Below are 14,809 nucleotides of genomic sequence, written 5' to 3'. Positions count from 1 at the left end.
ACACAAACATTTATGAACATGTTCCACAGTCTTCCAGTTTGATTTTCTCATCCTGTGGACAACAACGTACAGAGATGCAGGTTTATGTTAACTTTTGTAAGGTTTCTTTACTGAACACATTCAGCTGCAGCTCCACTGTGATCCTGAACTGGATAAGCACTTAAGAAAATGTGTCAATAAATGCACATACATCAGCTTACTATATTTATCCAAACAGACGGGACCAATAATGCTTCACTGAGTTAGAGACTTTAACAGTCTCTTCTATGTAAGAATGTCTCGTGCTGATAGACCTGCAAACTTGACAACAAAGATTTTTCAGACTACATGTAGCTGTCCTCTATGTCAGCTAACACATTTACATTCATGTCACACTTATTTCTGCTTTCCCATCTGAAGAAATGAGTTCTTCAGGTGACTCAGCAGTCCCAAACTGACAAATGAAACTTCTGTGGAAGAAGAATCTGGATTTTTTTTTTAATTTCCAATCCAGTTAAACTATTAAGGATTAAGCAACAGTGCTCATATTTGCTCTTCTGAAATCTGTGTTAAGCAACAACAAACATAAATTAGTAACAAAAATACAGCTGAGTAGAAGCTTTACACACCACCAGCAGCCATAATGCTAAATTTTAATCTTCAAATGTTTCTGAGCCGTCTTCAACCTGTTTTTAACAGAGAAAAGTCCCACAGTCAATGCAGCCTGAATGAAATCCTGATTCCAGATGTTCAGCACACACAGAGACACAGAGGGACTGTTTAAAGTTTAGTGTTAACCTGAGTCACTGATCATTTACAGTATTACAGAGTCTGGCAGTCTTTGCATGATGTCCACGTCACTGTAAGTTTCTAGCTGACTCTCAGGTGTGACAGGTGTGCCAGCAGGAAAGAGTAATAATAACCTGCATCCTGAGGTTTGTCATGCAGGATTAAAGGAGCCAGGCTTTGTTCACACAGCTAGGATTGTATTTTACACTGACCCTGGGTCAGTATAAGTATCATACAGTTTAAACGAAGCACTGAAACTTGCACATATTTATTATAGATGCATTGAAGCTAATCGGGATATTTACTGTCAATCTGTGGCTGCGATTAATCACTTTACTGGAAACTTTATTAACTAGTAACTTCATCAGTCATGACAGAAGCTAATATTTCTGTGCTAACATCGTTTAAACAGTAACAGCTTTACTACAATATAAGCTAACGTTTACACCGTAACTTTAAGCTAGCACCATAAAGACGGTAAAACACGTAATAATATCTACAAATGCATCTTAAAGCTGTTATATTAGCACTCGGTGTATTACTAACATAACCACATTAACATTATTGACACTCGCTGACTTTTAATAGTCATTCTATAAATGCTGTCCGTTTAAATGGTCTTACCTGTAACACTGCTGTATCCACCGGATTCCAGCCAGAGTGGATTCTGGAGTCATCCCACGCTCCTGTTAGTGATCCTCCATCTGGATGGATGATAACAACCTTCTGAACAATCTAGCAGGTGGAGATGGCCCATGATGGCCCATATCTATGGGACTGATTTCTGCTAATAACGCCCATTGTATGGACTGATAACAGCGTGTCGCTAGCTGTGCCATTACCCAGCATACACCTCTCCCTCCATAAATGCAATAAACGATACAAAAGTAATGGCCTATAATTAATTTATCTGCTGTATCTGCTGTTTCTCAGGTAGTTGTTTACATTATATAATATATTGTGTTCAGTACAGGTCACTACAATGTGATTTCGGAAATCACAGGCTCTTCCGCGGCAATCTCTTGTCGTCAATAAACAACGTTTAGGGAGCGCTATAGTATTCAATGAGAGGACCCTGCACGTCAATTCTCGACGCGAGGGGGTACCCTGCGCGTCGATAAGTGAAGCAGAGGGAGCCTGACCATGCGTCACACATTTGACGAGTTGGGAGTGAGAACGTGTTTGCATATGATAGAATACTGTATGTTGACCTTTTGATGACTTAGACTGTTGTCCACTACAAGACTGTTTTATAAATTCTTTCTCACAGCGATAATAGCTGAACAAGCAGGAAGAGGAGAGCTGGACACTTTTATCTGCGCTCTCTAACAAGAAGAAGGGCTGCGTCCTTCTGAATCTCACAACACACACACACATACACCTGAACCACTCTTATCTTCACTCCCTATGCACTAACATTCCTCTGCCAATGAATAGACGTATTCACTGTTGTATTGCTTTGTATATAAATAAAGACCAGAGCGGTAACAGGGCGCGCATCACAGGGCCCCCACTCTGATGTGAGCGTTCTGTGACCGCCCTTGTATACAAGTGAAAAACACAGCGTCTGTGTGTGTTTCTACCCTTAGACTCTTAGCTGAAGACGTGTCTTTAGAATAAATCTCTTGACAGACGCAACAAAGGCTCTCCCAGTTCGAAGGCTGCTCCAAATGCAGCCGACAAATACGTCCTTCATTTCCCCAAATTTGAAGGATGGGTCGGGTGTATCCTTCGTGGCCCAACCTATCCCAGAATTCATAGCGCGGCCCAGCCAATTCCAGTTTCCCACAATGGCGGCAGCTACTAAGTTGTAATATTACTCTTATTACTCTTTTCAATACTCAATGTCCTGTTATATTTTTGATAGCAAGGAGCAGATGGCTGAGTTTATTAAACTCCACCGAGACACTTACGGCCTTCTTGGTCTTCCAAGGACCCAGCCAACATAGATTGCCTGGGTCAACAAGTCTGGGTCCTCTTAAGGATGCAGCCCCTGAATTGAGACACAGCTAAAGACTTGCAATGGACTTTAAAAGAAATGTGGAGAAATGCACGCAAATCAGGGTAAGGTCATTAAGTCCCCAAAACAACTAACATTAAGACATAATTTGATTTGTGACACAAATAACTAAAACAAATCAATAGTTTCCACAGAAAAAAAAAAGGAGGACATCTAATTTGAGAAAATACTTAAGGAGTAGAAGGCTGCAAAAAATGATAACCGCTACTGAATTAAATTTCCTTTTTTAAAAATTTTATTTTTTTATATTTCCTGTTAGAGCTACAGTTTCAAGGGCTTACTCTTGAGGCACTCTCTAAACTTCCTGTCCTGTGTGGTAAACTCATGGACCCAATCAACTAATGTGAGATAATTTGGGGAAACACAAAGCATAAGTATAAGCTCAGGGACTCAAGTTATTAAGACTGGAAAAAAACAAATTGATTAGAAATACAAGAAATGTCACTGTGATAGGGCGAGTAGTGCAAGAAATGACGCTTGATACAACAATGTTTAAACAATTTCATATTTATTATTGTATTAGAAAAGAGATTAAAACAGAATAAGAAAAATGGGATACAGTAACAATTGAAAACCTACTTAATAATATGCTGTACAATTACATACGATATATTCACATTAAAACCACTTCAACAAAATTCAAACTTCATCATGTTTATATGTTTCTTATATATTAACACACAGAATTACTTATCATGATGCTCATGAGCACTTTTATACTGGTGATCATATGAAATGGTCACCAGTACAATTATGATACTTAAGAGCTTTTTATTGTTAGAGTTGAAAGTGTCTTAGTAATTTTCCTTTAATTTCATATTAAACTCACAGTAATAAACCATACTGAGAACATTTAAACAATTACAAAAATGCTGACAAGAAAACAAACAACTGATAAGAAAAGTAGCATAAGGTACAACAGAAAAAAGGGACATTTATTAATTTATAAATCATGAATATATATTTGTAAATGCAGTCTTGTAAACCTTCCCTATCACTCTCACTGCTGTCCTTTTGTCACAAATCACCCCTGCCCACTCTTTACCCACCCTTCTGCACTCTCTTCTTCACCTCTCCTTCACTGTCCACTTCACCACATCTGTGACTCTTATCTTTGGCCTTCCTACAATACCTACACTCTCTTTGGGGCTCTCGGTTGAACTTATCCACCTTCACTTCCTCTACTCCTTGCAGCTTCACTGTTAAACTGTCTCCTATTCATACACATGTGTTCTGTCTTGCTTCTACTGAATTTCATTCCTCTTCTCTCCGGTGCATGCGTCCTCCTCTCCAGCCTCTCTTCCACATACTCCCTCCTCTCACTACACATCATAATGTTGTTTGCAAACACCATAATCCACAGAGACTCCTGCATGACCTCATCTGTCATCTTGTCCATCACCCCTGCAAACAAGAAGGGGCTCAGAGCTGATTCCTGATGTAATCCCACCCCCAGCTTGAACTGCTAAATTACAACCACACACCTCACTGCTGTCTCACTGTCCTCATACATGTCCTGCACCACCTTCACATACTTCTCTGCTACTCCTGACATCCTCATGCAGTACCCCACACGCTTGGCACCATATCCTTTCTCTAGATCCACAAAGACACAGTGAAGCTCCCTCTGACCTTCCTTAAACTTCTTTCTCAGCATGAAGCCACATGCTGCCATATCACTGACTGTCACCTCTCTTCTTAACTTAGCTTTAACAACTTCTGCCTATAGCATCACGATGTGACTCGACTTTAATATCAAGCAGGTGTAAAAATGTTAATGTTCAAAAGTTTAAGAATTAAAGTTTTTCTCTTTCATGTTGCGGTCCACCTTCTCTTGTTTTATTGATGCTGTGCCTCTCTTTAGGGACCTTTAAAAGTAAACACATAAAATGAAATAAATGAAAACAGAATAAAGTAAAACTAACTGAAGAACAGGTTTAATGGTACTGAAGGCGTTTAAAAGGGCTACAAATGAGTTTCATTATTAGGACATCTAATTAAAGCTCCCCTCAAGCCCAATGATAAAAAAGTTTGATACATATTTCATTCCTGAAACTCAATATTTAGTACAGTTAATATTTGTACCTGTAGCTGAGTTTGGATCTACATTATGGTAGTCAGAGGTTTCCTCTGGATCATCACGCTTTCCTGTAACAATAACACAGAAAATATATGTGGGTATCACGTCTCTGAAGGGGCGTTAAAATTTAAACAGTACTGTATACAAATGATATGTTATTTATTGAAACCTATATGTTACATATATTTACAGGTATGATATTCAGAAGTGCACATGCTTTTGGCTACATGATACATTTGCATTTATAATTGAACATATTATAACAATTGAACATTTTTCATATTTTTTGTACTCACTCCTCTGTCCAACACTTCTCAGCTGAAGAGAGATATTTCTGTAGTCATCTGTCCGTCCACCTAAAATGAGGACAATTGTACTATTTTAGATTTTTATTTCTCAGTAAAAATACAATTTTGATCTACTCGTTATTTAAAAAACAAAGAAATATCTTATACTGTACCAGTGTTTTCAGAAGATCTACATGACTCATAGACGTTCATGTCACCTTTGGGTCAGTGAGAATCAAGACAATGATAAAATAATCACTCTGTGTGCAGTAAACTTGCAGCTATATTATAACTGTGAACATGAGTATAGAAAGGTTCAGCTATAAATGCTCTTATTTTGTAACAGGTGTGTGGCTGACCGTGAAGAAGAGAGGAATATATTTGCTGCTGATTTTCATCCTGGCTCATAGTTTGAACTGTAGCAGCAGTCTGACTGGTTTCCTGAGACTGGGCTGGTCTGAGGTTTTAAACAGGTTCAAGTTACAATGAATGTGTTACATAGTGTTTGTTCACTGAAGACAAGAAAAAAGTGTTTTACCAACCTGATACAAAGTGTACCTATGGAGAAGACAGTAGTAATAATATTAAATGGGTGAGTATTACAAATAAATTATAATTGTCCATACCATGGCAGTGTCTGGCAGGTAATATATGAAATAAATAAAAATAAATAAATTCATCCTTTGGTTTTTTGTGCCAACAACAGAGCAGCAGGGACAGCAGGAGAATCAGTGAGACACCACTAACCAGCCCCATGATTAGAGAGACAGAAAGTGAAGATCTGGATGCTGTAACAATAAAGAATACAAATTAGCTTCATCTATCATGATATAGCCCAATCAATGGGATACATCATGGGCAAAGGCATGACAAGCATTTTCTGAGTTGTCAGAAGATGTCTGTAAATGTTTATTTAAATCAGAAAATCATCTCATCAAACTGTGGAGATGGAAAATACTGTAAATGGTTACGCAGTAACAACTCGGATGTTAAACAATCAACAGTCTATAAAAGTGGCTAAAAAGACAAACTATAAAATAGTTTTAGTTCACAATAAGGGTTTGCAAACTTTACAATGACCATTTTAACCCATTTTCTTCATTTTCATACTTATTTTTTTAGACTGTAACTACTGGATGGCTGCTTTAATTCAACAAGCCTTTTGATTAAATCTTTTTAAAACACAGACAACATTTCTTTTCTGCCTACAACTGTATCGTTCACACTTACCTTTTACAGACATCCAACTTTCTGGTGACTCATGCCCTGAATATCCACACTTGTAGAAACCTTCATCAGACTTTGACACTGCAGGGATATTTAGGTTTTTTCGGTCATCATTTTGAATTAGTTTCCCATTTTTGTAGAATGTAATGGTGGAATTTAAGTTTCCTGTCCTGAACTTGCAGCCAAGAGCAACAGAGTCCCCCTCATTGACTGGATGGACAGGGCTCAGCAGGATCACACCAGTAACTGTAAAAGCCATTAAAATATGAGAGAACTTACCAACATACAGTCTACTGCTCCCGTTTGTGTCAGGTAAATGGACACCGTGGCACCAACAGATGTAATCCTGCTCTATGTTATATTCTTATTAGTATTATTTTTTCTCACACTTTTTGCTACAACATGATTGTGTTACTGTTGGGTTTGAGCAGCATAAGTCCATTCAGTTCCAGGTCAGTACTGAGACCTTGGAAACAGCCATGGTCAGGACTGGTAATCTGGCATGCTGAGCAATGTTCCCTCTAAGCTGCGCGCGTGTGCAATCACGCGGTGCTGGCAGGGTCTCTGTGCACAAAAAAATCTGCATTGCACACAAAAAGAAATCTAACCTGAATTGCAATTAAAATAAATAGGTTAACAATTCATTCTGTTTTGCAGTGTGAGTCAGTAAGTGACTGGTGACTGGCTGCTCCAGCCAATGATGCGATTCACATTCGTATATACACAGCTAATCAATGTCGTTGACAGGCTATGACAGTGTCCTTATGTGGCGGTGTTTTAGCTAGCAAAGCGGCGTGGCTGATGTGCAGTGAAGCCACATTAATGACAACGTGTACAACCATTGGAGATGTGAGCAGGACAGACGGAACGATTGACGGAAAAAGTGTGGACTTTATACCAGTTTTGAAATTGTGTTGATAGGCCACGTAAAACCAGAGTTATGATATAAAATATCTGCAATGTTTGGTTTTCTTCCTGAATACTATCATTGTTTATATTTACTGCGGGAAGAAACGGTAAAAACGGCGTTTTATAAGGAAAACGCTCAAAAGCACTCTCCGCCTGTGAGCAAAAACAAAACCAAAAAACCCCAGCCTTTCCTATTGGTGGAAAAATGTACCATGTCGACCAATCAAAAATGATATGGCAACGTGGCATCTATTGTTTAGGAAAGAGGGGGATGTTTTAGGAGCGACGGCGGTGTTTTGAGATGTGAGAGATTTGCGACGTTTAGCGCAAATCTGTAGTTAGTGTGTAGTTAGTGTGTAGTGTAGTCAATAGTTTTGTTGTGTGTGTCAGAACAATGAGGTGACTGCTGAATGTTACAGGTGTTACAGGAGTGATACATCTCCTGTTGTCAGGCCTGCAGGTATCAGGCTGTTGTTCTCCTTTATCTCATAGTGGACAGAAATTATTTTTTGGAGTGGCACAAATAATTTGTGTGGCATCAGATTTGATGCAGAACAGCTGATTGTTCTGTAAATAGTTTGAAATGTTTATTTAAAAAACACCTTGGCTGCATTTTTTAGGTAAACAGCTGCAAGAAGCTTTGTTGTTTGCCTTAGAGGGTCATCTCAGAGTTCGTCATCCCGTCGATGTACTGGGTGGAGGACCTGGATGAGAAAGACCACCTTATAGACCTCTTCAAGTCCGGATTTACCTTTTTTTGAAGAAGTAACTATATAATTAATTGCCCAGCATTGGTCATTATATACTGTATTTTGCAGACAGAGTTACAGGACTCTCTCCCAGACCACAGACTCATAATACATATTAGAGCTTTATTTAAAAAAAAAAAGAAAAAAGAAAGTTGTGTTTTCAAAATTGGAGTTTAAGTTATTTTTACTTCCAATAGTGTTAACATACTACACAGGCCATGAACAAGATTTTTTTTTTTTTTAATTTTCATTATAAGTGGGCTAAAGCAGTTAATTAAAAGTATTCTAACATAAATGTAAACCCAGCTTGTCAGTCTGATGACTCAGGTTCCCCTCCACACTGTTCTCATTTATAAAGTGCTGTACAACCCGAAAATGTTGGCAAACAGATGGATTTTCCTGTGTCATTCAAGCTAACTAAACAACAAAGAACCACTTACTCCTAAAGAAAAAGACAGTGAATGTGGACAGTAAATCCTCAATTTTAACATAAAACTCATTGTTGCAGCCAGCGGCAGCACAATCCTGATCCCGTTAAACTCAGTTTTAGTTTTAGTGTCCTTATTTTCCTCTGAGTTATTGGTTCTGTTACATTAGTTTATGTTAGCTAACTAGTAAGTCTACTGATGTCATCCAACCAACTACATGACCCACGTTCCCTATTGACAGAAGATGACGCTATGCATGTTTATCAAACTTTAAGCACTTAATCAAGCTTCAATTCAAAGAGGTAAGGATACTAAACAGTGGTCAAGATTTTTTTTTTCTTTAAATGATGCACTTTCTCATTTAAACACAGATGCTGCATTCTTTCTTTATTTACATTTTACACAGTGTCCCAACTTTTTGGAATTAGGGATGTGAACACCTACCATGTACAGTGATGTTGACTCCATTGCTTAACTCTCCGGATTCAGACTCACAACAGTACACGGCGTCTTGATACCGGTGACGATATATGTTGCATGTGGATTCAGTCATCATCCCCCATTTGCCACATTGCGAGAGTTCTCTCAGGTATCCGTGCTGAGTAAATTTCATCACTGTCCACTGAGAAGAGTTTCCAGAACAATTCAGTGACACAGAGTCATGGATGAAGTGCTGCACACTGTTAGGACTGACTGTGAGAGAGGCTGCTGAATGAAAATCTGAAAGAAAAACATGAAATATACACACACACTGAAGCACAAAAAAAAAAAAAAACCTCAGTATGTAAAAACTATTCATGAATGTATTCATTTTTATCAGGACACATGAATGCACATGTAATTCCATTATAGACATTAATTTCTAACACAACTGCCCAACATGTTTAGATAGATTAATAGATTAGAGACTGGGAACACACTTTTCTGTTTGCTTGTTTTTAAAGGTAAACAAACTGACCTCCAGACCATGCAAACACTAGTTCACTATAGTCAGTAAAATGCACTGGATTTCCTCTTCCAGCTCTGCACACATATCCTGAGGTGTGTGTTTGTCCAAGAATAATATAAGAGTTCTTTTCCATCCCACTGATGCTTCCAGGTAACGATTCATATTTGTAGAGGTGATGAATTATTTTACGATAAATCCTGTGTCTGTATCCCCTGAAGAAAGGGTGATACATACCTGACACCCGTCTAACAGCTTTGTACCAATAAAATCTCCATCCTGCAGACGGATGTTCAACCTCACAGTTCAGAGTTACTGAGGCTCCAGGACTCAGCCATGATGGAGACACAGTGAGGACAGGACGATGTTCTGTTGGGAAATTATATTCTCAGATTTATAATGAAGTCAGAATAAGATCAGTGAGGATAGATTGTATTTTTTAACAGGTGAAAGACAATTGTACAATTTACATTTATATTTGCATTTACAATTCACTCACCATAAACTATCTTTAGTTGAAAGGATGCACTCCACATTGTTGAATTCTGTTGTGCACTTCTCATCCTGCCCTTACACCAGTAGTGCCCACGGTGTGATATAGAAACAGAGTTAATCTTGTATTCATTTTGGTTTGGAGGTTGATGTGAGCTGCTTGTTGCCCACTCATAATCCCACTCAGTGTCTTCTCCTGGGATCTCACATTTCAAAGTGATTGTCTCTCTGCTGTATACCTCAGGCCAGTTTGGATGCAGAGTCACAGCAGGCCTGTTTCTAACTGTTAAACAGATAATAAAAAACAAACAAAAATAACTAACTAAATGACTTTTTAACATCTTCCATCAATTAAAAAAGAAACATTCACCATGACTCACCAGTTTTCTTAATACTGATCACATCACTGTAGTCTGTGTAGTAAACTGGGTTGCCTCGTCCTCCTCTGCACCAATAGTCTCCTTCCTGTGATACACCGATTTGTCCATCAGAGTGGAGAACAACTTCTGCCATCATCAGTGGTTCTGAGGTTTTCTTGCCTCTGTACCAGTAGTAACTCCAACCAGGAGTAGATGGTGTCACAGAGCAGGTCAGGGTGACTGTGTCACCTTCTGGAAGGACTCTACTGTCAGCACTGATGCTGGACTTTGGTCTGTTTCCTGTTCAATTTAGAAAAAAAAGTATAATAAAATTACAGTAAAACAATTACTGCCCCTTTGCTTTAGAGACAATTACAATTTTACAAATAATTCTTAAACGATACAAAGTATATCTTATTCTGTAGCAGTAAACCTGTACCAAGTATATATGTATGCGTCACATGTATGAAACGTTTACATTTGCAGTTATATGCTTTGATCAAACTCAGTTTATGTTTGGAATCATGTGGCGGTGACAAATATACAGTCGTGAAAAAAATAAGACACCACATCGAATATTTCTTGAATAGTTCTTCTTAAGCATGTTCACATATCAGTGGCTAATTTTTTTATTTGTGAAAAAGAAAGTCATTTGAAGTGATTTTTCTTCTTTTACTCATTATTAACAACAATGTATAATTTTAGGAAAATTTAGTACACCCTACCCCCTGATAGCTAGTATTACTACCTTTGGCTGAAATAACGAAGACAGACAAAGACCAGTAGGAGTCCTGGTGTTTCATGTCCCTCTTAGAGAGCAAAGAGTTTCTCCTTGCACACCATCAATGCATGTTAAACTTGTGCAGCCTCTTTCTTATTATAGAGTTGTGCACTTTCACATCTATTGTAGCATTCCCTTTCCATCCTCTCTGTCATTTTCTACATTCATGAATTCCTCAAAATAGTTCTTCAGTCCTATCCATCTTCTCAGCAACTACTACTACTATAAACTTAATCCCAGTGACTTATAGTATAGTATTGTTCTGTTTGATTCTACTTGTACTAACCTACTGGACACAGTGGCTCATTTTTGCATTACACGGTCTAAGTCGGTGACAGATCCATGGCTGAATGACTCAGCTGCACTTGGGTCCCTCTCCTGCAAAACTGTAACATACTTATAGGGCTGGGTATCGTCACTGATTTCTAGAATCGATTCAATTCCGATTCACAAGGTCCCGAATCGATTCGATCCACGATTTGATTTAATTTGATTCAATTCGATTTAAATCTGGGAAATTTTGACAGTCAGAAATATTATAATTCAGATCAGTACATTTACATGTTTTTGTATCATAAAAAGGAAGCTGACACACACAAGACTTTATCAAAGGTGTGAGCATCACACCAGATGCCTTTGTGTCAAAGTAGCTGAACATAAAACACAGAAAAACATGAAGGTGGTTTTCCTGGCCTGGATTTTATAAAAATATTCTGCAGTACATCAAAAACCAAAGAAAACCATTAATCAACACATGAACATTACCTCTGACGTTACAGCTGTTTTATTAGAGACATGGCTAAGCGTTTTGCATTTTGCTTAATTTTAAAAAGTTTAAATTGGTTCAGTATTGAACAGCAGAAATTAGGTTTTCTTTTCGGAAGAATGTAAAGGGGAAAAAAAACAGCGGCCGACAGCGCTGTGAACAGCGTAGCTCCCCACAGAGCAGCTGAGTGTTGCATTGCCTCCAGCTGGTATTGTTCTCCTATCAGCAGTAATTGTGGGTCTGGGTTTATTTGCTGTTTGTTAGAGTAAAATAAAGATGTTTTACTATAGTTGGTCAGATGAAAAAGAGTAGATAAAATAACTCAAAGATGATTTTACTTACAGACTTCTAGTGTAAAAGCATCACTCCAAGCTGTTGAGAAGAACAAGTCTCTTCTACCCTTACACCAATATTGCCCGCTGTAGGAAAATGAAGCCCTGCTGATGTTGTATTCACTGTGTGTGGGAGGTGGTTTTGAGCTTGTTGTTCTCCATTCATACTGCCACTCAGTGTTTTCTCCTCCTTGGATCTCACATTTGATGGTGATCATCTCACCGCTGAATATCTGAGTCCAGTTCTGTTGCAGAGTCACAAAGGCCCTGTTGGACACTTTTCATACCAAACATGAATTAATACAGAAAAGTTTGGTCATCATAAATGTTTGTTCTTTTATTTCTTACAAAAAGTTATTAAACTCACATGTTTTCTGACTGTGATACACTTTGCTGAGGTTTGTGAAGAAAACTGGGTTTCCTCTTCTTCCTCTGCAGCGATAGATGCCTTCATCTGAGACACTAATGAAGTTCTGCAAAGTGTTCGTATTAATTACTACTTCATGAGAATCTGGGATTTGTCTGAACCAATCATACGTCCAGCCAGCAGAGCCCTGAACAGAGCAGGTCAGTGTCACCGAGCCCCCCACTGGAATAGTTGTCTTGTCTGCTGTTATAGTCGCCGTGGGTCTGAGTGCTGTTTGATTTAGAATATGTTGTTTTTGTTATTAATTTGTTTTTTTCTGGGAAAAACTCAACGTTAACAATTTCTCATAATATGTAGAATAAAAGGCTGTGAAGTAATTCATGAAGGCAGCATCTCATGTGACCAATTCTTCTCACTTCTCTCATATCATACTATACATTACATACACTTCACTGTATGTAATGCGCTAAAGTTCACACTGCTTGATCATTTGCTGTCATATCCACAACTTTTCACAATGCTCAGCTGAAAGTTACATCGCACTTGACATATTTACTTCCTGCTACATTTTCAGCCTTCACAGGTCGACTCTGAGTTTTTAACCTAGCAGGAAATTTCTGCTTAATGTTACTCTCCACGCCCTGCTGTGCAGAGATCATTATATCAACAAGAATAAAAGAAAAATACAAAACAGAAACTTTGGAATAACATAAATTGAAATTCTGATGCTGGAGTTGCACATTTACCACAGCTGCTATTTGTGAATGAAAGCCTAATAAATATGATACAGTAGCTTACCTGATATGGACAGAGTGAGGTTATTACTCTGTTTTGTAAAATTTATTGAGCCATTGCGGCGACCAATACATTGATAATTCCCACTCAGCTCTGCTGTCAGGTAAAGTGAGTAGGAGCTACTTTTAGTGAAGTGGACCATTTCTTGATCATTCCAGTTGAATTTGTAAAGCCAGTCAGTGGCATTTCCCTCTCTCATGTCACAGATGAAGGTTACAGACTCTCCAGCAAATAAATGGGACACATTTGGTTTAAGGCTCAGCTCAGCATCTAAACATAAACACACAGAAAAAGTTCAGACCAGATTTTGTTTTCATGAAGAGGAAGATTTCCCACTTTACAGGCAATTATTAATGTATTTACAACGGAAAATAATGTGTAAAAATGAGCATAAATAAAGAAAAACAATGTTATTTACTCATCAATCCATAGAACAATATAAAAGAAAGAATACTGTTCAGTTACCTTGAGCGTCTCCACAGCAGAGGGTAATATTCAGCACTGTAAGAAAGATACATATCATTCAATCATCAGTGGTCACATGTTGCAAATAAAAGCCTTTTTAATGAATAGAATTTTACCATTAGCATCAATAGTTGGACAAACATTTAGTACTCAATATAGTTTAGTCTTTATCAGTCAAATACAGGAAGTTACTTATACTTACAGAATAAGGACAGCGCACTGAGCACAGTGAGCCCCATCCTCACACTGAGTCTGAAAGTCTGTCACTGCTACTGACAACAGAAACACTGAAAACGAAGTGGAAAACAGAATGTCAGAAAATAATAATGTTTCACCTGATTATGGGAGTAGAGGCTTTCTGCAACCTTGTTTTCTGTGTTCAGCCCTTCACTGCTACTTCTCTTTTAGCCCTACATGAGGACACTGATGACAGATCTTATTTTTAACTGCTGACACTTCCTGTTTTACTGTGGACAGTATGCAGAGCTGACATTATATATGATCCCTGCTTCTGAAACTAAATTGTAACTATATTTATATATAATTATAACTATGATTAACCATAATAAGCATGTTCTCCATGGACTCAACTTCTTTTTTACACCTTCCAATGTGTTGCTAGATCAGAGTTTTAACATCACATCAGACCTTCTACACCACCAACACCAACAAACTTCTTTATATATTTATAATTTATCAGGAAAGATGTGAAATTCAACATGCCATGCAGTTAAAGATCAACAGGGTTTATAAAAGTATTGCAGCATCTGACACTCCTGTGGTTTTGAATAAAAAGTCAGCTGTTGTTTTTTTTTAGAAATGAGGAAGAAGATAAACGTTAGAAAAGAGTTACTGTCTGCAAGATGGACGAATAAAGGGCTTTACATCGAAAGACTACAACTAAGATACTTAGAACAGAAAAACAGAAGGGCAAATTAAACATCATAGTTACCATTATGTAGCAGGTTTGTCACAGAAACTCATTCTGTGGTCAAAGTTCTGAAACACAAATTAAGCAACATAGTGCATGCAGAGCAG

At 38.0% G+C, this 14,809-nt stretch overlaps 2 protein-coding genes across 2 annotated transcripts in view; both read right to left on the bottom strand.

The window, feature by feature from the left end:
• The window catches only part of LOC112846236 (low affinity immunoglobulin gamma Fc region receptor III-like), a 700,124-nt gene that overhangs the window by 370,857 nt on the left and 314,458 nt on the right, over window positions 1-14,809 (bottom strand). The gene's annotated exons all lie outside the window — the stretch shown is intronic.
• Window positions 5,747-14,059, bottom strand: LOC106097415 (uncharacterized; the record flags this gene model as incomplete). The annotated part of the gene is made up of 13 exons (XM_025904760.1): window positions 13,974-14,059; window positions 13,772-13,807; window positions 13,310-13,576; window positions 12,512-12,781; window positions 12,155-12,421; window positions 11,952-12,065; window positions 11,014-11,019; window positions 10,287-10,565; window positions 9,914-10,189; window positions 9,427-9,783; window positions 8,913-9,188; window positions 6,386-6,628; window positions 5,747-5,943 (listed from the first exon to the last, which is right to left on the bottom strand). Coding segments are annotated over exons 1-13 (2,625 nt in total), but the record flags the coding sequence as incomplete, so codon positions are not given.

Source organism: Oreochromis niloticus, linkage group LG3 (genome assembly GCF_001858045.2).
Source record: "Oreochromis niloticus isolate F11D_XX linkage group LG3, O_niloticus_UMD_NMBU, whole genome shotgun sequence".
Classification (NCBI taxonomy): domain Eukaryota; kingdom Metazoa; phylum Chordata; class Actinopteri; order Cichliformes; family Cichlidae; genus Oreochromis; species Oreochromis niloticus.
This window is presented reverse-complemented; position numbering and strand designations above follow the sequence as displayed.